Source organism: Venturia canescens, chromosome 11, assembly GCF_019457755.1.
Source record: "Venturia canescens isolate UGA chromosome 11, ASM1945775v1, whole genome shotgun sequence".
Classification (NCBI taxonomy): domain Eukaryota; kingdom Metazoa; phylum Arthropoda; class Insecta; order Hymenoptera; family Ichneumonidae; genus Venturia; species Venturia canescens.
The window spans coordinates 5,453,910-5,481,488 of NC_057431.1; the positions used below are offsets into that span (position 1 = coordinate 5,453,910).

Below are 27,579 nucleotides of genomic sequence, written 5' to 3' on the forward strand. Positions count from 1 at the left end.
TTTTTTTAAGGAAATGACAATATTGCTTTATTCGTAACATCCATTGTTGTTTGCATATTTTAATAATTCGTTTTTATTTAGTCACTTTTAAGTTTCAAACGCCGCCTATTTAAGAAGCCTGATACGATCGGGGGTTCCTTATCAATTAACAAAATACCGATAAAACGATTTTCTTTGGTCGATTTGATTACATTTAAATATGTACAGATTATAGCGCTACTTCTCGACTTCCGGTTCGGGGCACCGGAAGTCAGTCGATTTCCTGTAATTTTTCCATTTGCGAATTCATTTTATTTCGCAGGTTAAAAATGATTATGGAAAAATAGTGATTTAGAGACGTTCGACGAGAACATTTTTCCACAAAATCAGTTTCCGCTTGCACAACCGAAAATTCCCAGTCAATCCAACACTCTGTCGATTTTTTTCGCATCTTCCTCGCCTTAATTGTCTTCTTCGGTCTCGTGCACGAGGAAAGTGTCTCGGTACAAGGAACTCGGTGTTCGATTCATCATCGTCACGAAGGATGTACCCGAGGCCGGTGTAACGGAAGTCTCGATACCGGCCGAGGTAGAAACTGCTATGCCGACCGTCGGATTCGGCGTCGGCGTCAGCAACGGTGTACCCTGTAAGCTTATCGCCATTGGCAAAGCTCCCGGCGCACAAAGCCCCATCGCACCTCGTCCTGCTTCCGTCACTGAACGGTAGCGCGTCGGTCGGGCTGACCTGCTTCCACAAAATTACGTTTCGATAGTTCAAATGGTTAACCGACGCTCGGTAAGGTAGGGATCGTAAGTTGAGGATGGAAATCGGCATTGCGGGGGCCAAGTACGAGTTTGGGATTCAAAAAGTTCTGAATCCGAGTGGAAATTGACTGTTGAAGTATCTTGCGGAGGAATTTTAAGGTTTTGGGTGTTTTAGGCGTTCAAAATTTCTAAGTTTAAACCTAGAAACGATTGGGATCCAAAATGACTATCTTGAGATGGGAAAAAGTTGGTATTTTTATAAAAACTGTTTCGAGTTTAGGTGAAATGATGTTTTGGATTTGCGCAAGGCAGGAAACGTTGAAAGTTTGAAATTGAACAAATTTGGATATTGAGATTAGAAGGGGGGGGGGGGGGGGGGGATCGAAAATCGATTTTTTGTTGTGTTACCTGGAGCACTTGCATTTGAGCAGTCGAATGAAAGCAGCCCGGAAGGTTCGGTTGAAAACGGTGTAAATAACGGGATTTATCGTGGACGATACATATCCAAGCCAAAGGCATGTATCGACTACGTGACCGGGCACCGAACAATCGGGACAAGCGGCGAAAAGGATGTTGAGCAAAAAAAATGGCGCCCAGCAAAGCACGAAGGTGAAAAAAACGAGGCCGAGCACTTTGCTGGCTTTTTGCTCCGTGGCGACTGCGTTCGCAGCCAGCGATCTTCTTTTTGATCTGCCATGTAGAAATCTGCATAGAAAAGTCACCAGATTACCAATTACACCAAAACTTAGTGATAAATAATTTTATATGTGGTAGCTTTGTCACCAGAACTCCCTAGATGTTCTAATATCCAACCAAAACTTTGTAGAATATCCAGTGACAATTCTTCAAACGATCTTCCACCCCCCGGAATTCCCTAGACGTTAATCAGCATCGCAATAATTTCCCTAGCGTTTGGCTCACGCGTCTCCAATTCCCTAGTCCCCAAATTTTGTCGCTAGAATCCCCCAGATATACGATTTTTTCTTTAGAATTCCCTAGACGCACAACGTAGACCAAAAGCTGGTGCATTTATCCCCCAATTCTCCTGACCAAAACTTTGAGCCTCCAAAACGTATGCAGTGATTTCCATAAAATCGGTTTAAGCCCCTCGGGGATTCCCCAAACGAGCACTAATGCCTTAGAAATTCCCCAGATGCCGTTTACATCCTTTTAATCTTAAAATCCCTAGCAGAGAACACTTGACCTCGATTGAGCGGATTAAAAAACAAGTTGGGAGAATCCTCCAAAAAAATACTAGAATTCTAGTTTCTTAAATGCTTCATCCCCACAACTATGAGCGTATTCAATATCTCTGCAGATGTTTAGCTGAAAATGCCTCCAGATACTCGAGAATTGTACGGACCGAAGCATTTCGAGTGGTTTCTTGAACCACAATGTAACCAAGGTCTCTAACAGGATCCTGATTAACTATCTCTCCCCTTAATGTCTGGTGTAACACTGTATAGGTGTGTGTACATTTGGATTTGGGAGGATTTCAACTCCGTCCTCGTTCTTACGTACATGCGTACTCAGGATTTTCGTTATTCACAGGGTGTCCTCAAACTCGCCATTTTAAGCACGAAATTTTGGGTTATTTCATCGACTTTTTCAATTTTAGTCTCCTGAGATTATCCGACCAAAAATATCGATAGTTTTCTAGTGACGTTTCAATGTTTTGGTAATTTTTCGTAAAAAATCACTAGAAAAAATAAAATGCCATTCACCTCAAGCTCAAATGCGTCGGTGCCACGTTCAAGTGAAGCTTGAGCGATCTGAGAGTGAAGTTTCGTGTTTCACGAGCAATATTCTCCGGAGTTTGAGTACCCTGATCCATTTTCACGCAAATTCGAGCGCCGCCTCCGCCGGGTCCTGGATCCGAGTCTTCGTTACCGTCGTAACTGATCTGCGACTGTGTCCCGGCGGTTCGAGCACTCGTGCTACGACTTGAAAACGTAAAAATCTTCGCTTATCATCGTTCCGGGCTGGAGTAAGCGCTCCAGGTTTCAACATTTTTTTTTCCCCCAGAAATTGGGATTTTCTGGTGAAAAAAATGAGAAAAAAATTTTTTACCTCTCAGCACCGCCACCGCTCCCACCGGACAACCTCCAAAGTTGCTTCGACGAAATAGTAGACGATCGCGAAGTTGTCCCAGTCAGCTTAGTGGAAGCGTATCTGCCAGCTAGTCGACGAAAATGATCCCCTTCGGGATGCTCCGCAACGAAACGTGCCTTTTTCCTCAACAGTTGTACTGTAAGGACGTATGTCCCGACCATCACGATCATGGGGATGTAGAAGGCGATTAGCGAGCCAAATACGAAGAATGCCCTGTTATTGATCACGCAGAGCCCTGGCTCCGGCATGATATTCAGGGGGTTGATTAATCCTACGAAGAGACTTTTTACATGCGTTACTCGTACGCCTATCGTGGCCTATATGCATCCATGCATAAGGATCAAACGAATTTATCGATTGAAACTAATCGACAGTAGGGATTATTGGGATCTAGGGATTTTCCGGAGGCCTTTTCACGTCTAGGGACTTTCGGACAATTTTTCTAGCATAGAAACTTTCTGTGGGGGTTCGTCGAGCAGGTTTCCTGGAAGGATTTCGTATAGTTTGACGTCTAGGGGAAAAATCCTTCCCTAGGGATTTTTCGGGGCTGTCTTTTCCTAGGGATTTCTATGGGGAGTTTTCCCGAGGAGGGACTTTCACAGTTATGGCGAATCTAGGACCATCTGGGGATTTTTATCCAGCGAGGATATTGTCTAGGGACTTTTTTGTCGTAAAAAATCCCTAGGACTCCGAGTTGGTTATGGTTTTTTGGGGTTTTCCTCGGGTGACAGGAATTTAGTACTTTTTTTTTTTTTGGAAATCGAAGAATTTATTTTGAAAATTTGAACACGCCAGGAACGTTTTTTTTTTTAAATTTCAATCCCCGAGTTCAGTGGCCGTTCTGAGTCGACCGTTTCAAGTCCCAGCGGCCATTTTGTGAAGAAAACACTGAGAAAGTCGCAGCTCTCAATGTCGACGGGGTCGATTTTCCTTTTGGAGTGATTTTGAAATGAAAAAAGAATGGCGCAACAAAATGTAAATGCGTTTTACCTAATACCGTGATGGAGCTGGAGACGAGCATAGCCAATAGCCAAACCGCAGCTATTTTGAAGGCGACCATTCTTTTGGTTGACGTGTGACGCGTCCGGAGAGGATTCCTGATGCCGATGTAACGACCGAGGGATATAAAGCACATGTGCATAATGCTGGCGGAGCATGCCAAAACATCGCACGTGACGTAAACGTTGCACCAGGCCATGCCGAATGGCCAATATCCTAGAAAACGAAATGCGGAAGCATAAAAAATCGTAGGAAACGGATGAAACAGTGGCGAACCCATGAAAAGTCGGAACGAAGTCATCAAATTTCAAATGCACAATCAAACTCCTCCCAATTATTTTAATATTAATGTAACAGACGCCATTCCATTTAATTATCGAATGAAAAAGGCCACTTTTACGATAAAACGAGAAATACAATCGAAGCGGCTAATTCGAGATTATCTTTGCAATTCCCGACAGACTATCTGCAAAGGACACTTTGTCCCAATGTCATCAAGGAGCATTCCCCATTAGCGTAGAATTGAGCACCCCTTCCCATCCACCCTTAAAAGCGAACTAAAGGCATTGAGAAGAAAACCAATTAATCGACCGTGTCAGAATTCCCCATCGTGTCTCCTCGCGCAGTAAAAGGTTTTACTTGTCGAATCGAGAGAATTCAAAGTATCTTATCTACGTATGAAAATATACGTATATGCACTCGCAGCTTAAATTGGATTCGCTCTAAGTAAATGTTGAAAGTCGCGTTATATCTTTCGGAATTTTCATAAAAGCAGAATGCTTTTATGCCCTCGGAGGGATGCTTTTCTCATGAAATGAAAAAATGAAGAAAAATAGACACTCGCACACACACACACACACACACACACACCACCAAGTTCCACAATGTTTATCAGTAATAAAAACTCGGGGAATGACATTAACGTCACCGCATCCGAGAATGATAATTTGAGGTTGACCTTGACCTCGGTGTATAATTTCCACTTTCGAAGCAACATTTATTTTCCAATTGAAAATCGACCTCGATTAACCTGTAGGACGACACTGGTGCGAATGTGCACTGACAAAAATTTCAAGTGTCTCAAACTTGAGAATTCCTTTCTTCAATTTGGCCATTTTTCTATAATAAAACTTGATTTTACAATTTTTTAAATTACTGTAATCGATTTCTAAGGAATCGTTACCCCTAAAAAGTCTCGTTGAAAGATTAATTCCATATATTAATGGATGAGATAAAAAGTTTTGAAAAGTTCAAGTGCAAATTTGCACCAATGTGGTGAGTGTGTGACCACCTTAAGGTAGATTTTGCTCGTAGGATCGTATTTTATGGGTATCTAAATTGGACCAATATTGACTTCCTAATTGAAGATGTTATCACTCTAAATTAATGTGAGAGTTATTAATTCAAAATTGTAAACAAATTTTTCCAACTTATATCTTTTGGCAAATGAAATTACAAGCCATTAATCAAACAGGAATCCATCACTGACTGAACCCCAAATTTTATTCGTCCCTGGCTAAAACAGTATAACTTTTTATTTTTGTTTACGTTTTCATAAACCTCGTAAGAAGCGTTCATTCGTTATATGGAAAGATGAACGATTTTTTAAGCATAGTCCCTATGAGCATGTGTATTTTTCTTCATTTTTAAACACGTTTATCTCAATAACCAATGAGACGACCCCCTTAAAATTTGATATGCATGTCAGTAGACTACCCATTAAACTCTGTCTAAATTTCAAGACTTTCTGAAGAAAATAGTTTCGTGCATGAACTACCTTAAAGGGAGTGTGGTGTCTACGGGTTAATTCGAACCCCGAGACGGTCACTCATCGACATTTAAGAACAAAATTGCTTTTCCTGGTGTCCACGTGTTCGAAGGTCAAGCTTGACCTCCTCAGGTGTTCAACCTCTCTCGAGATTAGGCCAGTAATTTTTTGAGGTTAAGGTCAGGATTTGTTCAGCGTTGCGGTCAATTAGAGGACGATGACACGATCGACGAATGGGGTAAGGGGTTGTAAGCGATGACGCCAGGATCTAGACGGCTGATATTTTTTTCGGGCACGTAGCAGGAATCGCGTTACATAGAAATTTGTTTGTACCGCAAGGATAGAACAAGAGGCGGATGCCATTGTCAGGTTGCGGTGAGGTCTCCCTGAGTAGAAACGTGACATAACGTTCGTTCCTTTTACCAGGCGAGCTGGTATGAGTGTGGTTGATGGTCGACGTCACTCACAGAACGTATGAGTTTGCTGGCGGCAGGACGAGAGCCGAGGGCGGGTACATCGTTTAGAGTTTTCCGATACACTCGCATGGAATATCGATTCGCAACGTTTTGACAGGACGGTTCGTGGCAAAACTTACCAGCAGACATCATCTCTCGATTAAGGTCGCAAAGATTTTGTTCCACGCGAATGGAAATAAGCTACAAATTTTATCCTCGTCTGCTTATTATCGAATTTGAATATTGAATTTTGATGTAGAGTCAAAAAATGGGAAAATATTTTAAAGAATCGTATTGTGTTATCGTGTTGGAAAAAGATTCTCGTCTTGTCGTAAAAGAAAAAAAAAAAAAATTGTTTTCCGAGCCCTTATATATACTTTTGGACTCTACCTTTCGCCAACGAGAACGGTGGCCATCTAGCGGCGAAATATTGAACTAATAGTTTTTTTCGTCTGTTTCCTCCGTAAATTTCGATGGGACTTAAATTTAACGGTTAAAATCAAGTAAGCGTCGTAGAATATGCTGATACTTCTAATATTAAGCGCAATTTGATAAATGCTACAACACTGAGAACGATGCGTCATCCAGTTATCTTGACGCGCGTATAGAAGAAGCTGTTTGACGAATATTCTCAGTAGAATAAATCGTCGTGGTGGTTCGGTACAAATGAAGTTATTTCTATGCTTCATATATTCCACCTGTCCCCGCTTTTATATATCATTTCTTTTTCATCATATTCTTAGAAGACTCGTTACGCAATTTTTTTATTAAAAGATGAATAACCCATTAACATGAAATCTTTTGTGAATCCTTCGGTCTGACGAAAATAAATGAATAATCGCATTCCTCGTGAGGATAATTCAACGAGAATATCCTTTTCCTCATCCTGGTTTCTCCTTCGTTTACATTATTACATCCAGCGACCAGAGTAATTAATGTTCATGAACCCCCCCACCCCCTCGCCCTTCTGCTGCATTTGTAGCACATTTTTAGTTGTTTTTCATCCGTTGAACGAGCGACTCTCGGAGGAAAGAACAGAAATGTAAAACTCGTCGTACAAGGCTCTGCTGCCGAGGAAGCTTTTAGTAAGTCTGCTGAGCATTAAAACGCCTTGGAGTAGCGCTTCCGTACAAGCTTGCAGTACTTTTCCGGCTGACGTATTTCAACTGGGCCACTTTACGAGTTGTGAATTTTTTCATTTTCCCTTCGCCCCCCTCCCCCCCCCCCCCGCCCTTCTCTGTCCCTGACTGCGCAACAATCTTGAGCTCCGCGAGAAGTTATGAAATTTTTATCACCCAAACGTACTTTTTTTCAAGACGATAAAAAAATCGTCGATTTTGTTATCTCCTTACCTTTCATTTTTCTCGTGATAACGGAAATTTTTTTTTTTAGTTAACAACAACAAGACAAATGTAATAAAAACCGATGGGGGGAACCAACGATCATTCAAAATGTTTGATCGATCGCTACACCGCTATGGGAACGGGGTCGAATGATCAATAAATAATAACAATAATAATGGAAAGAAAATATTAAGGTATTTTTAAGGTACTTTTGCTGAAAATTGTCCTAACGTTTTTTTTCAGCATTATTATCAGTAAAAAAATGATATGGAGGTTTATTTTAAGGAGGGGGAAAGTATGAAAAGCAAAAAACAAAATATTTGAAAAATTCGAATGAAATTTCAGGTTCTTCACTATTGTCATCAATGAAAAATGATCCCAGAATTTTTGGCAACCTATAATATTGATTGAAAATAACATTACGATCAATTCTAAGAATGGGGAAGGTGAAGAAAACACAATTCTGTTTTTATGAACGAAATTTCAGTTTTTTAGCTACTGTAATCATTCATTTTTATTTCTAACACGTAAAAGTGGTTGGGTGGGTCTGCACCATCGTCCTTATTTCGTACTTTGATTTTACTGCCTTCCCCTTCGTCACTCTTTTCAGATTTAAAAATTTTTACTTTCCCCCCTCCCTAAAATTGATTGCGGTATCATTTTTAATCAATGATAATGCTCAAAAATGAATTTGGCATGCTTTTTAACAAAAGCAAGTATTGTAAATACGAACCAATATTAAAAAAAAATCACAACGATGAAAATGAAATAAAAATTGATGAAAATCGAGCCGAGAATCATATTGGAATATCTCCCCGACCATAATATCGTCTCCGTTGAACATGACGACGGAGAAGTGGATCGTACAACACTAGTTATATGTGCATTGACGATTTTATTTTTTCTCCTCTTTTTCACCACTTTGCGTTGATTTCTTTTGATATTGATAGCCCCGCAGGTTCCCCATGTGGGCGGAATAATAGGGAAAGCATTCAAACACGGAGGGCTTTGTCGTCTTGTCATTATTGTTGTCATTATTATTATTGATTTCGAAGGGTTTATGGTTTTGTACGTCTCGTGTCACATGACCCGGAAGGAAGCTCGTGTATCCGGAGTGGATTCTACATGGGAAATAAATTTCTATGGAGACCCTGTCAGAATCTGTCTTCAAGTTGAGTCGTCAATTCGTTGGGTTTTGGGATTTTTTCGGTTTTCTATTTTTTTTCATACTTTTCGTCCTTTCGAGGCACCCTTTTTCGGAGCTCTTCAGGATTGTTTTTTCCATTCTGATTTACCGAGTAAACAAATGATTAAAACTTAGTCTACTTACGAATGAACTTCCGGTTCACGTTCCACTGTTGCGCGCGATACGAAGATCCGATTCAACGTCGCCAGATAAACCGGTTCGTAATTAATCCCTTCTGACAAGGCTGCTCGAAAGGGACGCTTTCACGATGATGATAAACCGCCCATTTTTCTCCCAGCGATACATTTTTTATGGCTCTCCCCAGGAAATAATCTTTTTCAAATAACTGCGTGAGATTTTTTTTCAAAAATCATTATTTTTCATTATTTATTAAGCTCGAGAAAAATTGAGACTTTTCGCATCAATATTCGTTACCATTTGACTATCAAATGAAAATAAAACATTGAAAAATGATTTTTCGTTCAAATCGTCTCAACTACGAGATGGAAAATGCGGCGACCGAGACATTTTTAGTCCCGACGTACGTTGAGGGGTCGATCACGCGATCGCGAGTTCGTGATATCGAGTGAATTTGCGACGTTTTATAACCTCAAAGTACTATCTCAATATACTCCCCTTGGCCGGAGTCCATGCACCCCGAATAGCAATAGGGGATGAGTGGCTGAAATCGCGATTGTCTTTTTCGACCCCCGGGGCATTCCCCAGGGCTCGTGGCTCGTTATTCTCCATTTCGTTTCTCCCCCTTCCCTCGCTCCTTTGCATCGTGCAGCCTTTTATAGGAGGATGATTGCTCCCTCGACACATTTAATCTCCGTTTAAGCGTCAGTTTGTCATAATTTTCAAATAAAAGAAACACGAAACGTTGAAACGTATGAGAACGAGGGGAAAATAAGGTGACTATGAAAATAACCTTAAAAGATTCAAAAAAATAAAAAAAATTTAAAAACACCAAAAAAAGTTCTTGGCCTTAAATTTTCTCGGTTCACTGGAACGGACGCTTCCTTCGCTTTGTTTCTTCAAAATAAAAAACTTGTTCGCAAATATCTGTAATCAAGTTTTCTCATCAATTGGAATATCCGAAAAAGGCGGCCTCAAATTGAGCGAAAAAAATGATTTTCCGGGTCAAGTTATTCTCGTTTTTTTCGGCGAGTGCGCGATTGGAAATATTGAAGGGAGCGAAGGTAGAGCGATAAATTGGATGTGAATGGTAGCGAGGAATCGATCGGGGGTATTCAATGAGCCGGGAGAAATAAGGGATCGAGTAAAAGTCTCAAAATCACTAGATTCTGCTCTATTTTTATTATTCTCTTTGAAGGAAGTAAGAGAAAGGGAAAGGAGGATGATGAGTGGGGGGAAAGGGCATCGAGATGTTCACATCACATAAATCAAATGGCCTGAGAAAGTAAAGGGGGTGCTCGTAACGAAACCTCCTATAAAATTCGACCACGGGCCCAAGCCCTTAAGACCACTGTGCGTCTTATCGGATTGTCTCTGACCTCGGCTTCATTACTCACTTGGTCATTCGTGAATTTTATCGTTTTATCGCTCTCCGTATTTTTTACTGGCTTTCCCTTTTCTTACGTTCACATTTTGCGTGTGTGCGTTCCATTGAAATTCAAATATTCGTCTTTTTCGTCAAACGTTTTTTAGTAGAAACAGTTTTTTCGGGTTCGAACAATTTTAGGAATGATTTTGACGAAATAACCGCTCTTACGGCCTTAATAATCCGTTCAAACGTGACGAAATTGAGCCCCGGGGGAGGGGGGAACGAGCTTTGGCCTCGGACAGAAATTGGCAATTGTGCAAATTGCAAAAGCGAAGCATTTAAGCCCTCCCCCCCGAACAAAAAGGACTCACTTCAAAGCGTTGCTTTCGTTTCGAAAATGAAATATTTAAAGGGAAGCTGAAAGTCTGGGAAGCTGTGAAAAAGCAGCTCGATATTTTATTCCGTCAGTGGCGCTTTTTTTTTTAAATCTCTAGCTTATTAGTGATGCGAGACGAGCGAGCGCGCCCCCCCCCCCCCCCCCCCCGTCGCCCCTTGTTTTGCCACCCTTCGAATGAATGGGATTGATGCAAATTCAGCTAGAAAGTCTTTTACTCGCCTCAACACCTCGTCCCCGCAGCAGCAGCGTTTTTGTTGCTCCAATTTATCGATGCCCAATGAAGTTTATTTGCAATTTTTTTTTTTTTTTTTTTTTCGATAATGATCAATTAGGTATAAATGGAAATTCTCGTAGATTTTTTATACTCACCCAAAAATCCTGGTATTGCACCCAGAGGCATGACAAAAAGACTGACGAGCAGATCAGCCACCGCTAATGAGAGCAAAAAATAATTCGTCACGTTGTGCAGCCTCCTGTCCAGAAATACTGCCAGGCAAACGAGAATATTGCCAAGTCCGCCGGCCAAAATAAAAACGGCGACAAAAAGGAAGCTCCAATCGAGCTTCCGCCCTCTCGATAATTTATTGTATCCTGTGCTCTGAGAACAGATCACTTCCAGGTCATCCGATGAGGCGTTCAACGACGGTGAACATTCGAGGACCTTCGGAAAGCAATCGATTTTCAATTGCTGCTTAATAATCATTTGGATTTAATCAAACGTTTCATCGTTTTGCTGCCACTTTCAAAATTACCGAGCCCCAAAGGGACTCAAAATTTCATGAAAATTTACGATTTTTTCTCTTCTTTGATTTTCTCAGTTTGCTGTCATGTCTTTTGGCATTTTTTTGTACAGTTACCGAGCCCGAAAACCCCTTGAACACGAATCACTTCGAAAATCGGGCGATTTTGATATTTTTTTTGGAGCCCACGAGTCCGCCATTTTGTTATCGAGTAATTTTGACACCAAATTCGTAATCAGCGACCCCAAAAACCCCCAGAACAGAATTTTGCCTGAAACCTCAACGGTTTTCTAGTTTCGAGGCTTTTTCAAAAGATCGGCAAAACGTGGCGCCCAAAAAATGCCGCGAGATTCGCCGATAACTCACCTCACCGAGCAGGCTCGAGTTGCAGTCCTTCAAACGGGACATTCTCGAGAGGAAGGCGCCCTCGATGCTCTCGAGGCCGTTGAGGACGAGGGAGACGTTGAGGTCGCAGCCGCCATTTGGAAAATAGTCGCAAGGGCGGCAAAGCAAAGTCGTGCCGCCCGCGCCGATTCCGAAGTGAGAAAGTCTGCCGATCGCTGCGACGTCCGCAGTCAAATTGGGCGACCTTACGATCGTGCAAAAGTGATCGTAGCCCGTGAAAGCGAGACCGCACTGATCGGCACAGTTGAAAAAATCGGCACTCCTGTTGGCGCCATGCGACGCAATCGCACTTTCGTTGCACGAAACTTGGTGCAATATCGCGGTGAATTCGTTCGTCCAACCGGCGAGCCCGCTTCCTCCCGTGGTCAGCATGACGATTTCTTGTGCTAGTACCTCCCTGGACTTCCCTGACAAACAATAAATTCCACTTTTTTTTTCGTAAAATGGCGCCACTTTAACGAAAACCAAAAAACTTTAGTTTTTCAACTTTTAACGAATTTCTTTTTCCCAATTATTTGAATCTTGGTGAATAAAGCAATTGAGAGAAACTCTAGCGACCAGGAGATCGAAATTTCGGCAGAAAACTAGCAAAAATGATGTTTTGGTCTATTAAATTTTCGATAAATTCGAATTTTCATCTAAAATTCAAAATTTTTTCAAAAACCACGCCATTTTTGTTCGTGCATACGCGGAAGAGGAATGAGGTAATTTTTTTCCCAACGTATCAGTTCCCAAAAGTTTGAATTCCAATGAGTAAATTTTTAAAAAACGGCGCCCTTCGAAAAGTCGAAATTTTGACCAAAAATCGATTTTCTTCACAATTTTTGAGCGAATTTTGTTGAGCTAATCGAGCCTGAACGCGGTGGGTTAAACTTTTGACCCCGATAGTCCGGATTTAGTACCTCGAGGTAAAGAAAAAGGGAGAAACGCGTTTTGGTCGTTTCTATCTTTTTTTCCTCGGGCTTCAATCACAAATACGACATTTGCACTTCGTCACTAGAGAGCGGAGGCACGACGATAAACCGTCGTGGCTTCGAAGCGATAATAACGGAGCTGGTAGTTTTTCAGATGGACTTCGACGAGAATAACCCGTCGGATGAGCTTCCGGCATTTTTCTCATGTCGGCACACATTGACGAGGCAGTTAGTTGTTTTTTGTTTCGCGGCCTTGAAGTTTTCTTGGGCGTTTTTCAGTAGAGATAAACTTTTTGGCACTAAAAACGTTCGATTTTGACAGGCGACTTGGGTCGTTTTTTGTCGAAAAATTTATTTTGTTTCACACTCTGTCTCAACACTCGAATCATTGTTTTATTTAATAAAATGATTTATGAATTGTTTAGCGAAGGAAAAGCGATGAAAAGAGAAATTGGAAGAAGCTCGTTTTTCCTCGCTCCTCGTTTCCTTTGTCTCGTCCGTTCACTTCCGGTTTTTTCTACTTTCATTCGATCAGAGAAAATAAACATGGGCGATGATTCACATGGTCCAGCACATGGGCCCTTAAGGTCTGCCTCGTTTACTGTTCTTTCCTCATTTATTTTTCCTTCTCCCTCAACCCATATACATTTTTTTTGTTTTTTTCTTTCTCCCTTACGATTTGGAACGAAAAAAAGCTTTATTTTCCACCGGCTCCTCGTTTCCGGTTAAACTGCTATTTTCCTCTTATTTACGGAGCTTCTTTATTCGTGGCTCAGAGTTTATGTCTTTTCTCAGTTTCCCACACGTTTGTCACTAATTCCAACCGAATATTCGAGCTTTTTAATAAATTTTCTTTCATTTGCATTATTTTATGATCGCCTTCGATCCTTTTCAAATATTTTCATCTTCCGACGGCTCCGACGGTACTGAAACGATTCTGTCGCTTCGTAAGTGCTCGGGCGTCAAGGCTGAAACAGTAAAAAAAAGATTTTTTGAATAGCCGATTAAAGAACGAAGGTTTTGTAACTGAAACATTTTTTTGGTCAACTTCGTAATTGTACCCCCTTAAAAAAACTCACTAGATCAGGCCTTGATTCGAATTTTCATTAAATAAATGTCGCAGATAATTACGCTCGGGGAATAATTAAATAAAAGTTTCGAGACTGTGACACCGAACAAGTTCCGTTCGTTTTTCTACAGTTTCGTTTTCGCCAGAATTTCGTTTTACTCGATCGTGATAAAAGTTGCAGGGTCAGCTTTACGAAGAATAAAAAAGAAAGGAAAGTTCGATCGGTTTTTCATCCTTTTTCGCAATCTCTCCCTCTTTTTTCTATGGTTTCACTCGTGGATTTTAATTTGTCACGAGTCAGGAGATTTCGAATGTCTTGGCGAGAGATAAAAAAGCTCAAACAAATTCGGTGCCTTCGACGATCCTTATTTATTCTATTTCCAATTGTTTATTTAGGAATGTTGAAAATTCTTGAAAATTCACTGCGAATCAGCATGCGATGAAAGGACGAGGTTGAAGTTTCGAGAGGAGCGTGACGGCTTGAGTAATTCGGAGATTCACGCCGCGTGTGCTTTAATTGCTTTAATTATCGAATAATGAGACTTGAAAAGCTCCTCGTCAACGCGCGCGACGAATCACTTTATGCGCATCTACCTCAGGTTTATTAATTTATCATAAATCCCACTGTAATAAATGCCAAATACAAAAGGAACATTTAAATACAATAATCAGAGGTGAATCGTAATTCTGGCTCGTAAAATGAACCCCCTTAAAATCACTTTAAATCTTCTCCACCTATGAATAGATGGGATATCCAACTGGAGTCCAAATTTCAAGCCGATAGACTCGGTAGAACGGAAAATACGAGTGATTCAAACTGCCATTTGTCGCGTGTTTAACCTCCAAAAAAATCGTGTCCAAAACGCCTTTTTTGTTGCCATCTTCAAAATACTCGATCGATTAAATCAAAAAACGGAACGTAGGTCGACGGTGTGGTTATAAATGTTATTCCAAAGTTGCAGAGCCACAACAGCGACAATTCATGAATTATCGAAGGATATAATGAATACCGAACCGTGTTACTGGATCGAAAAATCAACTCTTTCCAAACCCGTTCAAACCTCGTTCAAGTATCGGTCAAGTAGCCATCCACAAGTGGTCAAAATTTGGAATCGATTGATCGAGTACTACAGAAAATACCGGCAACTCAAACCCCCATTAACCGCGTGTTTAACCTCCAAAAAAATCGTGTCCAAAACGCCTTTTTCGTTGTCAAATTTGAACGGATGGAGGGATCTTAACAAAAAATGGATCACAGTTGGATGGTGTCTAGCCAGATATCGTGGCGAACTTTCAAGCCATTTCATCGACTGGTACAAAGACGGAGGCTCTTTTCACTCGAGTATCGACGCTCGGGAGTACGTCCGCAGTACGGGTTCGCATCTATTGTCTCAAATTCGTGAGTTTGGGAGTTGTCTAGAGATAAATGTTCGAACGCATTGCCGGACTCGAGGTCAGGTCGGGGGAGCTCCGGACAGTTTGTTTGTCAAGCTGAAACGTTGGTAGAAATCGAGAAACTTCCTCGCAGCTTAGAGCCACCGGATTAGCATTTCTCTCCGAATTTCTTGTCCGGACGCATATATTCTCCAGAGTTAAGGATCCTTGAAATTTCCAGCAGTTTCCAGGTGTATTCTCGCTCACCTCGAGCAAACAGCAACACACATACATAGATTTCAATTTAATTAACAAAACACCGAGAGATCTGCGATACAAAGTGAAACGCGACTGACGCAAAATTCATAAATACTCGAGGGTGTTTGGGGGGGGGGGGGGGGGGGGGGGCAGGAACGACCATAACTCAAGGTCGTTTCTCTCTTTCGTGCGCTTCGTTGCTGAAAATGGAAACTCAAAATTGTCAATTTACGAAGTCACTATCGAGTTAGTAGGTTGCTAGATAAGGGTTGGGGTTGGGGTTGGGGTTGGGGGGGGGGGGGGGGGGGGGTTGAGTGCAGAAGCTTTTTGAGCGTCGGTTCTCGCGCTGCCGGTTCGAATCTCGGAAAACTCATTTATCCTGCATTATGGCAGGGTGTTTTTTTACCCTTTTTTCTCGCTCCCTTTTTCGTGTTATCGCTATTTTTCGTGGCCTCTAACGCGTTACCGGATACGGGGAAAAATCGAGGCAGAGAGAGAGAGACTGCAAAAGCATTTTTCGACAATCGGGTTACAACGCGGGAGGCTGGAGAGACTCTTAAATTCCTGTGGAGTGTGTACAGTGAAAAATGGACTTTGCGTCGGGGATGAAAGCGAGACGCGACCGCGTTCCTGATTGGCCGTACAATCCGGCTTTTCACAACGAGAGCTTACTTTTGTTTTCCGGCGAAAATCACAAAAAGATTAGCTCCGTCACACGATCCCGAACAGCTTTGTTTCCCTTACGGAAATGTTCGCATCAGTTTTTCGGACAATGGAACGCGACGTCCGGTCAACGGACGCTCCTTATCGGACGTACTACGTCCGACCCTTCGCAGCGTTTGCAGTCCCGAAAAAATCGACAAAAATCGTTTTTTAAGGGGGGAATATCAGTGTGACAGGCTGAAAAATGAGGCAGTTTTTAGGATTTTTTTTTTTTGAAAAAACGGCTCGATCAAATTACTTGAAATTTTGTCTATTAATTATTGAAGTAATGAAATGTAGGACGTTTTTTTTTTTTTTTTATTTTTAGTACATTTCATTAAGCAGCGCTCACAAAATGGCGCCTCGAAAAAAAAACTCTCCGACGGTTGACAGCACAAGTGCCACAGCAAGCACTCGAAATAAAAAATTCAAAAGAATTATTGAATTATAATAGTACAGCTATCGCAGCATCGTAGGAAATTTGAAAATTTTTATTAAAAAAAATGGTGGCCATTTTTAAAAAATTCGAATCTCACACAAAAATTTTGCAATAAATTGTTAATAAAAAAACAAAGTGAACAATTTAAAAAAAAAAACTCTGCGATGCGACGATAGCGATAAGCTTTCTGAAGAGAATCCTTTTCGAATGAAGTCGATTGGACAACATTTGACAGATCGTGCTGTCAACCAGGTGAAAAAACATCATTTCGAGAAAAACGCGTTTCAAGCTTTGAGAGGATGAAATTGAATGATGTAACTTAAATATTAATTTAAAACTAGTTCTTACCGATCAGTCTGTTATCCCTGGACCACACAGAAGCTCTTTTACGCCCAAGCTCTTTTTCTTTCGCACCGATATTCCCCCTTAACCCAATAGACGGAAAAAATACGGTTTTGTTCTTGGTAATGTGAGGGAAAAAAAATATTGCAAGATATGAAAAAAGCTTTGAGAGTCAAGCGGACCTCGAAATAGAAAGAAAAACAATTTTTCGTTTTCAGCAATAACCTGAACAATTGGATACTCCTTTTTCGGTAGGATACACACGTGGATTTCTTTCCCCCATTCTTCCGTAGCCTGAGGATTTTTCGTTTTGCGAATTGAGATCGAATTTTCCGGGCTCCAAGGCAGCGGGGGGCAGAGGCGTATCTCGTGGGGTATCTCAAGAATATAAAGCACTTTATCGGAGTGTTGGCAGAGCTGGGTTTGCAGCATGAGCTTTTCAGGGGCTGGGGGGTTGGTTGACTACATTTTCGAGCATATCGACACACGCGGTTGAGCAAAAAGTCTCTCCACAGCAGCCTCCCATTCGACTAAAACTTATTTTCTTCTCGTTCCTATTTTTCTCGATGCAGAGCAAACTTTCTAGTGAGAAATAAAAACGTATTAAGGACCCGGGAGAGCGCAGGGGGCGACTCCGTACACTCGAGAGCTTCTAATAACCGTGGCGTCGATCAAATTTCTTTATTTTTCTCCCAAGTAGCTTTCGAGATCGAAGGAGGATCGGATGTGCCATTGCAGGTGTGTCGGGGTCGTAAGGGGTTGAAGAAGGGTGGGGATCCAATGTTAGAATGACTAAAATTTCGAAAGCTAAAAAATCTCGAGTTTATAAACTTCGAATGACAATATGAAAACTCATTAATTCGTCCATAAAAGAAAAATATAAATTTTCCGAAAATTCTACTATCACTTTTTCGATTCATAAATTTCTACGATCCGCAATACTGTGAATACTGCTGAAGGTCGGTGTTTTTTTTAATCCCGTAGCTGTAAGCCTAAGGAAGGCTATCGAATTTGATTTTTGCAAAAATCTCAATTACAACGAAAGAAAATTGAAAAAACGTTAAAATATTTATATCTCGGTCTGTAATGAAGATATTCCCATTTATTTTTTTTTGAATTGTTCGTTTTTCAAAAACGTATCGAATGGTAATAAAATGTATCAGCCATTGTAGTAACTTTGGTCAGAATTGCTATTTGTTTATAAGCTAAAAACAAAAATCGTCAAAAAACAGTATTTATTATGAACGAAAACGATTTCTTTTTGGCGTATACTTTGTGCATGATGACAGGAAGCTCCTCGATTTGTTTCTACACTGTGGGCCTTCGTCGGGAAATTCTACGGAAGGTCAAAGTTATTTCGAAGATCGCCAATTGTTGCTAAACTATAACTCGCAGATCGATAAATCTTGGACCGTTCTCTTGGGGTTCTGCTTCCCTAAATCATATATGGACTTCAAGCCGATATCATGACGAGCAAATGATTGCGGTTGTATATAAAAAAATTGTGAATTTTCATCTTCATTTGCAATTAACCGCTCAAGTAAGAGTCCTAGCGCATTTTTTCATAAGACCTTTTCCATAGAGGACATTACAACGAACAACTTTTATTTGAAGCTTTTTTCCACAGGACGCGTTCCAAAAGTGTTGACTCAAAAAAACGATTTTTTTTTTTCAATAATTTTTTATTGCTGGATTTTTACGAAAACTCAGGGCTATATTCCCATGGGTCCAAACGACCCACAAAAAAGTTGGCCAACCTCTGCACCTCTTGAATAAAACTTCGTGAAATATGGCCAAAGGTGACCGGACTAATTATTCTCCGATCCGATATTAAACTTGAAATTTCGAAGTATCGAACCTTCTACAATTCGGTTATTTGACACGTTGAACCCTGCTTGAAGTGTCTCAAACTCGTCCACGCCTCCAAGAGACTCGGCTCTCGTCCGTCCCTTTTCAAGCACTTCTTTAAGCTCGTTCCCTCGAGCGCAAACAGCAGCATGCGAAGCCACACGTAGCGCAGCGCACTCGAGACTCGATTCTGCTAAATCCACTTTTTTCTTCCCCTTTTTCATCATCTCCCGAGTCCGGGCGTTTTTGTTGGACCCTGGGGGCCTCGAATTCAGTTGTTGGCCGGCCCCTATGCCCCGGGATCGTATCAGCTCTTCGGACGGAATTCAATCGCTTCCACGCGGCTTCGGAACATCAATGGGAGCCCGAAACAGGCCTGGAGCTTCGCCCGGCTAAGTAGTTACGGCCTCGACGGGTCAGACCGACTATAAACCGGAGAATTTTCATAACCAAAACATTCGATTGACTCGCTTCGTTATGCTCCGCGCGTTCTCTCTGCAGCAAATTGAGGAATCGATGAATTCGCCAAAGAAAATCAAATTGAAGAGCGTTTTTCAACTTTTTCTTTGATAAAAATGAGAAAAATCGTTTCCCATAGTAATTGGAGCGGCTCGGACGAGCCCCCCGCCCCTTAACTCTCCGCCCTTTTGTTTGACCCGCTCCCTGCGTGTTTGTGTGCGCGCGTTCGTTACTTCGGGATGTAAGGAAAAGTTTTATGAGCCGAGTAAGCCCCACGAGAGAGGGCATTCGGAAATCCCACTAAAATAACTACCCCCTCGAACTGTTGAAAGCTCAAGTGCGGGGCTTTATACGCTACGCGAAGATGGAAGCAACGCTGGCGGTACGGACCAGTCAATCGGAGGGTTATTGTGTTTCGAGTTTTTATTTTCATACTGAAAGTTACTTTTTTTAGAAAGTTGGTACGCGCGGATTATTGGAAAAGCGTTGAGACGATGCTTTCTCATATTTTTCATACGAGAGAGCCGGGCCGAGGGGCGATAATAATTTACATTTTCCGCTTACGTTTAATTTCGATTCTCTCCACAGTCGGCTCGACCCTCGGCCCCATTTTTAGGCCTTTCCTTGTCAATTAGAAGGCGGTTTAGAAAACAGGGGGAAAAGTCTTAACGTGGAAGGGCAAAAGCTCGATTTGCAGGAAATTTAATTACGAAACGTTTTTTCCATTATTTTTTGTTGCGCTTTAAGCTGCCGTCACAAAAACGCGGAATGAGCGACGCGAGGAAATTTTTTCGTTCTTCTTTCGCCGCGATGAAAATATGGCGGATTTGGCGAGCCTCGACCGGGAAGGGAAACATGCGGGAGTCGCCGGAAATTCCACGGGCTCCGGAAGTCAAAGCTTTTCGGGGATTTTCATCCGCTCCGCTCCACCGGAGACTTTTGTCTCAAGACATTTTTTTTCGTCTCTCGGCGAAACTCCTCTCGAGCTTCTCGCCTCACGAGCCTCCCCAGCCCGGCCTGCCCCGAGCCTCGACCATTTTTCTCTCTTTTTCTACCTCCTCAGACCCGCGGGAGCCCCTTAATGTATTCATGCCACAAAACTCCACGTCAGCTTTGTGTACGTATGAATCAGTGAAACATCTCTCGATCCCATGGAAAGTAAATAAATAAATAAGACGACGGATGAATTAAGGAAAATGAGGATGAAAATGTGACATTTTTTCGATTCCCTTCCCTCGCACGAGTGTCGAGAATCGAACGAAGGGATTTAGCGAAACGAAATTAAAAATATTCAACATTTTTGCTAGAGAGTGAGGAATTCCAAGGAGAAAAAAGGAAGAAAAAAACATTTTTCATACGATCGTGAAAACTGACAGGGAGGACCAGAGAAAATGAGGGAAACGAAGCTGAAAATGACGCTGAAGTTTCCAACGTTGGAGTCCAACGAAATGATCGAAAAACATTCTCCAATAATTCCAGTAATTCTCCTATTTTGTTCCCTGCCAAATTTGCGATTCGTTGTTTTTCAAGCTGCACCCAACGATTCGTGAAATAAAAAATTGGTGAATTTCAAACGTTTTTTTCGTTCATTTCGTTGGACTCCAACGTTGGAAACTTCAGCTTCGTAGCTGAAAACCATTTTCAGGGTGGGGAGGTAGAAAGGGATGAATTAAGCAGTATTGGATTGATGCGAGAAAACCCAAAAATTCTATGAGAATCCCCAGGACAGTGGTAAATTGATTGAATGTGCGAAAAAAATTGAAGTCGACAATCATTGGAAGAAAGGGGAAAAAATGATGGAATGGTTTTAAAAATTCTCCAAAAAACGAGACAAAGGTACAGGAGTGAGAAAATTTGAAAGATTTTTGTCAAATTGAATTCTTGAAGCAACGGTAAATGGAGTGAAGATAAGAAAACATAAAAATCGACGAATTTTGGAATGAAAGTGAAAAAATGATTGAAAAGTTGAAAAAATTCCTTAATAGAAAGAGTGAAGCATGCACGAGTGAGAAAATTTCAAAATTTTGTTATGAAATTGAATTTTCGAAACAACAGTAAATTGAGTGAACACAAGAAAACATAAAAATCGACGAATTTTGGAATGAATATGAAAAAATGATTGAAAAATTGAAAAAATTCTTCAATAGAAAAAGTGAAGCATGCACGAGTGAGAAAATTTCAAAATTTTGTTACGATATTGAATTTTTGAAACAACAATAAATTGAGTGAACACAAAAAAACAAAAAAATCGTCGAATTTTGGAACAAAGGTAAAAAAAATTATCGAAAAATAGAAAAAAACTCTTAAAAAGAGCGAGTGAAGCATGCACGAATGAGAAAATTGGAAAGTCTCAAAATTCGAATAAAAAAAAAAAAAAAGTATCGATAACGTACAAAAGAAAAAAAAATCGAACCAAAAGAAAAAAGAAAAACGAAAGGAGAAAAAAAGAATGTAAAAATTGAGGGTGAAAGTAGAGAAAGGAAGGATTTTTGCATCAACGAGTATAAAAACAGTGATAAAATGCACTCGATGTTATCGTAGGATGTAATTAGCTATTGAGACAGGTCAAAGGGAGCGTAGATACGGATGCAATTTGTTAGTGAGTGTGGAGGATCGGCGAGTAGCTCTTTGTCTCGCTCGATGATCTCTGGCGCCCGATGTGTTCTGCTCCCCGCATTTTCTCGCCGTCTATTTTTCGTTTCACCTCGTTTTTTTTTCTTTTTTTTTTTTTTATTTCAAATTTTAAAAAATTATTTCTCGTTTTCCATACTTTTTTTTATTTCGGCGAGCTCCATCGAGAAAATGTTGGTACCGTGGGTCGGGTTTTTTCGTTTTTTTTTTTTTTCCCCCCCCCGACGAGAAGATAAACGCGGATGAAAAAACTCGAGACAAAAAAACAGCGCCGAGGAGATAGCGGATTGTCACGCTCGCGCTCCCCGAAAAATAAATGGAGACTAAAAAATCTTGTCTCCCTTCCAATCGTGCCACATGATTGTTGAAAAAGCGTTGAAAATCACGAGAAAGCCCAATCGATCAAAGCACTTCGAGCTTTCGATTAATCCAAATATTTCTCCCTTTTTGGTTTTCGATTTACAATTGTTTTTCGAATCGAGGCAACCAAAGTTTTGAAACGCCGTCGAAATTTTTTCGATTCTTTTTTACTCGGGGCTTCGCGACAATATTTTCCCACGTACTTGAAAGAGAAAATAATCATTTGGGGAAAAAAAATGGAAAAAGTGACGAAACGATGACGATCTGCGAGGCTCGAAGCCGGGAACCAGTCCTTTGTTTTTTTTTCCGAGCTCCGATGGAAGCGGCCGCGCGAGTGCGTCCGTGTGTGTCTGTCGAGCGAGTCTCAGGAGCGCGATCGTTCACCGAGGAACACGCCATTAGATTTATCGCCGCGGCCACATCTCTCCAAACTTTTCATTATTTTTCCAAACGTTTTTATCATTTATTCTATTTATTTCACATTCGGCTGCTCGAGTCGGCAGATCCCGCGAGCCTTCGGTGTATTTTTGCCTCCGCCATTTTCGCGTGCGCATTATAAAAAGCTCTCGATTACAAAAAATCCGAAGACCCGGGCGCTGCGAAACAGCCGAATCCATAAAACACTTTTTTCCTATGAAAACACGAACGTATAACATCCTCACCGAAACAATTCACTGGAAATAACCACCGAGAGTTGTAACGACGAGCAGCCGCACGAGTGCAAAACAAACACTGCCCACGGAACGAAAAATTCCACGAACCGTAAACAAAGAAACTGGAGAGAGCGAGCTCGGCGTAGCCGAGCGAGGGGGGCGGGGAGACGAACCCCCTGAAAATCAGTGCACAGAAGTACGCGCTTCAATCCGGACAGGCGAGAAGCTTTTGCGTCGTTTGACCAAATCTCAGTTGTCAAAGAAAACGAGTTTTCGGAATCTTGCATCCGCTTCCGTCGTTTTCGAGCGAAGTTATTCTAATTTTCACCCACTTTATATCGTTTTTCATAATTTTTACCATTTTCACTAATTACCGAATCGAAAACAAAACAAAACGAAAATGTTCAACCTCTTTTGTAATTAATTAACAATTGATGAAGTTTCTAACTATTTTAGACGACGCCCCGAGTGCTTCGGAGAGCTCTCCATCTCCACCACGACCCCCAACCCCTCGCCACCCTCCCCCGTCGCCTCGTCTCGTCCCTTTCCTCGTCAAGCTCAAAGTGGCAGCTCACCCAGCGGAGCAATCACGTGACGTGTGTACCCCGACACGAACATCGATTACCCCTTTACCACGTGCTCGTTAGATCGAACACACTCCAAGATTCCACGATATTCGGCAATGTGTTCGAGCCACTGGTGGTGACTGACGGTAACTGACGTCTATTGGCTAAAATCGCTGCAATTATTTCCTCGGTGGGGCGAGTGAGGCTGGGAGCTAGTGAGAATGGAGGGGGCGGGAGGAAAATGGGATTTTATGGGAGCTTGATTAGTTTTGAGAATGGAAAAAATCGTTTTTCCCAAGTTTTAGAGTTTATTCATTTCGCGAATTTTGGGACACCCTGTAGATCAGCTCGGCCGGCCGTTCGAAGGGCCCTTTCGTTCGTTTCGTCTCGAACGGGATGAAGAAAAGTATCGAGTACGTGGTCCGGGCAGCCTGACCCAGAAGCTCGGTTTTTCGTCGATTTTTTGCAAGGAAACGTTTTTCCCCCACTTTTGGGACACCCGCTGCGCGGTCTCCGCCGTCAGAAAGGATTTTTGGATAAACTTCGAATATTTTTGGAATGCTTGAAAACGAAGAAAAAAAAATTTGCAGTATTTTTGGGGTCTCGGGCGAGCTGTCACTTTTCGGACACCCCGTATACGGCCTGGGCCGTGGCTCCACCGTTCACGCGCCATTAATTTCTTTTTTTTTTGATACACAGCTGAGTTTCTATCGAACGCGATCGAATAGAGCAATCCATCAAGCAGGGTGGCTCACTTGTGCAAACCACTGCGGGACACGCGTTGTAGATCCGGGGACGCGTACGCGTCCGTAATTCATAGACGATCGCAGGCTGATTTTAAAATCGTAGCTAATATTTAGCTGAAACACTTTTTCGTGTTGCTCGATGTTTCCATTTATTCCGAGCTCACGCGCTCGCGCGGCTATTATGCAAGGGCACGAGGCACGAACACGTGTTGTACTATTTTAGTCACTCCGCTCTTTTTTCTATTCGTGACAGTTGAAATTTGCTGTCATAATATTATGGCTGATGGTATTATTCCGAGAAGGCGTTACTTCGAGACGAATTTTTAATGAAATCGGACTTTCGATGAAACGTTTTGTTTTAATAATCGCGAACGTTGTGTCCCACGCCATAACCTCCAAAATCGAGAATCTTGATTTTGAGGTTACATTCGTTCGGAGGAAGTAATGCCGACGCGAGAGGAGGAGGGCAGGAATAATGTGACGTTTTTCATTTTGACTAGAAAATGAGGGTTCGGTTGACCTGAAAACGAAGTCGGATATTCAGATTCGATTCATCATACGCCATATTTATTTACCTCATTCGAATTTTTCTTCGATGTTCGAGAAACACGAGCTCGCTTCGTACGAGCATCGAAATCGAAGGTTACATTCCACGGAATTATGTGTATCGACATTTTTCAGCACTAAAATGATTTATTTAGCGAGTTTTGAAGCACTATTTTAGGGAGTAAATGGAGAATATTGGAGGTTAGTTTCCACGAATTTCGATACATACACACGGCAGTATTTGTCGACTAAACGAATGGCTTGAAAGTTCTCTCATTAAATAACACTGATGGAGTCGTTTGTCGAGCAGCCAACAATGGCAAAAAAACACCTCGAGCTTCTTATCCGCGCGGGAGCGAGGAAAGTTTTCCCTTCAATTTTGCACTCTGATGTAATTCGTCGTAAACAGCAAGTTTCGAGGTTATGTAACAAAGTATACGAAACTTCTTTTTTAATATCCAGTCATATAACGCTCGAATATCAAAGTTCGTGGCACATTGGTGCATATTTACGAAAATGCAAAGTTAAATGCCTCTGCGAGTGCAGCAGTGGACCCAACTTGGGGGTTCCCAACCTCAAAATTAGTTTTCAGTACCTTTTCTGCTGCAATGAGAGACGAATCGTTGTCGAATGTCGGGGATACTCGAAGCTCGAGTCGAAGGAACAGAATTTGAGTTCGTTGCCCCCCATAACCTCAAAAATAAGCTGTCACTTCCTCGAAATGTTAAAAAAAAGTGTGATAAATTAGGTTAGAAACTAAAAAATCAGGAGGCCATCAGTTTCTGGAGGTTCGAGCAGTAAAAAACTGGCAAGTCGAGCGCCGAACGTTGCGTCCTTCATCCACGTTTGCCAATTAGATTCCTTGATAAATTGGGAAACCCAAGATTCTCTCGGGAAGAGGAGAAACGAGGTAGTTGGGCTGACTGCGTGTATATTCAGCGTAAAACTAAAGCGAGAGTGTCGTGAGGACGAGGCTTCGGAAAAAAAGCGTAGCAGGAATCGAGATTTTTACGAAAGCTTTTGCGCTCTTTTTCCTGGTGGCGCCATCTGTGCTGATTTATCGGTTTGGCGGGACAAGGGGGGGGGGCGGGGACGAAAAAGAAACGAGTGTGATAACCTCGCTCCGGAGGGTTGAGCGTGTATTGAAGGGGCCAAAGTGCCCCTCACTTTTCCCCTTTCGATGTGGGGCCAACTAACCAAAAAATCCAATCAACATGCTGTGTACTCAGGGCCATAATCCGGCCGGCAAACGAATGGGGACTAAATCAGCGGGCGAAAGAGTTTGAGGTTAAATTACCGAGCCAATTGCGCTCTATCGATCCTCATTCTTCATCGCTCGCTCAGGAATTGAAATTTTCGTGAAAATGCAATTTTTACAAATTGCGAATCCCCAGCCAGTGGTTCTCACGGCCTCGTCGACTTTTAGGTTAGAAAATTCTGTTTCACCGGAATTTTTGACAGGAACGATCCAACAGGGAGCTTCTCACGACCGAAAAATTCTTCCAAACGACATTTTCGGTCTCCACTCACCTCCGAACTAAAAACCGTTATTCCTCGCGAGAAAAAAGCAACAAAACGAACTTTTCGTCGGAAAAAATATCACACCGTTCCCCCCGCTCTACGCCGCCGAACTCAAGCCCGCGAAACGATATTCCACGTGAAGTTTCGGCGGGAAAAAGAAAGTCGGGACTTTATTAATATTAATTAAAATTCGCTGTCAGTGGTTCTCAACGTTCATTCAAACTTTCTCGCGTTCTTCATGCCTCGGGTCAACCTTAATTACGAAGTTCATGTTAATTCCTCGTTTCAACCCCTACGCCTTCGCTTACCCCCCCCCCCCCCCCCCTTGCCCCCCCACCAGTTTCTCACGAACACTCGGCTTTTCGTGATGAACGTTGGCAGCTCGACTGAACGATAATGCACATCATCACCCATGGCCCAACAAGCTAACTAGTTTAAGTCGTCCCACCTATAGACCGAATCACTCGCTCACTTACGCTCTCCATCAATCTCGCGCGTTAACTTTATTTTCTCTAAACAGAGCCACGATTTTTCACCAATTTTTTCTCCATTGTTGCTCACTATGAAAATTCCTTTTCTGGGTTAAAATAAAGGGGGAAAAATAGTAATTCGTTAGGAACTAGCTAAAATGACTTTCGAGTTTTTGACTTTGACCTTGAAGGACTTTCCACACGTTTGACAGCTATTTATGCTGCAGTGCGAACTTGTCGAGTCAAACGTCTCGATCGTACGAGCGTTTACGTTATCAGGCCAGTGCATCTCGAGATCAAACGACCCCGGAACGCTTAGTTACTAATTCTCATCGACGGAAATACCGAAAATAGCTTCAACCCGATGGACCTTTACAGTTTCACGGGCTCCTGGATTTTTTTAATTTTTCGTGTTGTAAACAATTCCTGTTCGTTGCTGCTCGAACGATTTTTTTGTTAATTAAAATTTCAAAATTGTGGATACATTTTTTTGGATAATTTTAAGGAGTCACGCTCGATCGAGTGTTGTTAGGGCTATGAAAAATCGTGCGAGGGCTACTCACCGGTCCAGGAGAAGGATTTCGACTTAGAAATCAGCTGAGAAATCTCCTCTCGTGTGACGAGAATGCGAACTTTTATTTCGAGCACAATTTTTAATCCCACAGACGAAAATCGATGGAAAATTTATTGAAAATGTTTATCAACAAAAGCAAAATGAGAGTAATTATTGATGAATGTTTAAACACAAAATTCGATCACTTTTCACCAAATTTGCTTCTCATTTGTCGTCAATTAGGGGAATAATTCATTTTCAGTTTCTCCTTCGACGAAACTATCGTTTCCGTCAACAATTCACATCCGGACAACAATGAATTGGAAAAATAATGTTTTTCCACGAAAAATTGTTGCAAAATTTCTTTTTTCACTATTTTCTTATTTTTTTGTTTATTTTTTCGTATCGACGGAAGTTTAGATCCGCTGTAATTTTTATACTCGTCGCAACTCACGACGCTCGCGACCCTCTCA

General features: G+C 41.7%; 1 protein-coding gene across 7 annotated transcripts; it reads right to left on the reverse strand.

Annotated features, from left to right (window-relative positions):
* Positions 1-27,577, reverse strand: 5-HT2A (5-hydroxytryptamine receptor 2A). 7 transcript variants are annotated; one of them, XM_043432626.1, is made up of 9 exons: positions 27,117-27,577; positions 12,558-13,537; positions 11,617-12,062; positions 10,880-11,171; positions 3,846-4,070; positions 2,814-3,126; positions 2,468-2,686; positions 1,152-1,448; positions 1-726 (listed from the first exon to the last, which is right to left on the reverse strand). In XM_043432626.1, the coding sequence occupies exons 3-9, from the start codon at positions 12,025-12,027 to the stop codon at positions 441-443; spliced, it is 2,043 nt and encodes a 680-aa protein (XP_043288561.1). In that variant the 5' UTR covers positions 12,028-12,062; positions 12,558-13,537; positions 27,117-27,577; the 3' UTR covers positions 1-440. The 7 variants fall into 7 exon arrangements, with proteins under 7 accessions (XP_043288561.1, XP_043288566.1, XP_043288565.1 ...); XM_043432631.1 differs by having other exon boundaries at positions 2,814-2,991; positions 11,617-13,537; XM_043432630.1 differs by having other exon boundaries at positions 1-723; positions 11,617-13,537.
* Positions 27,578-27,579: the final 2 nt, after the last annotated feature.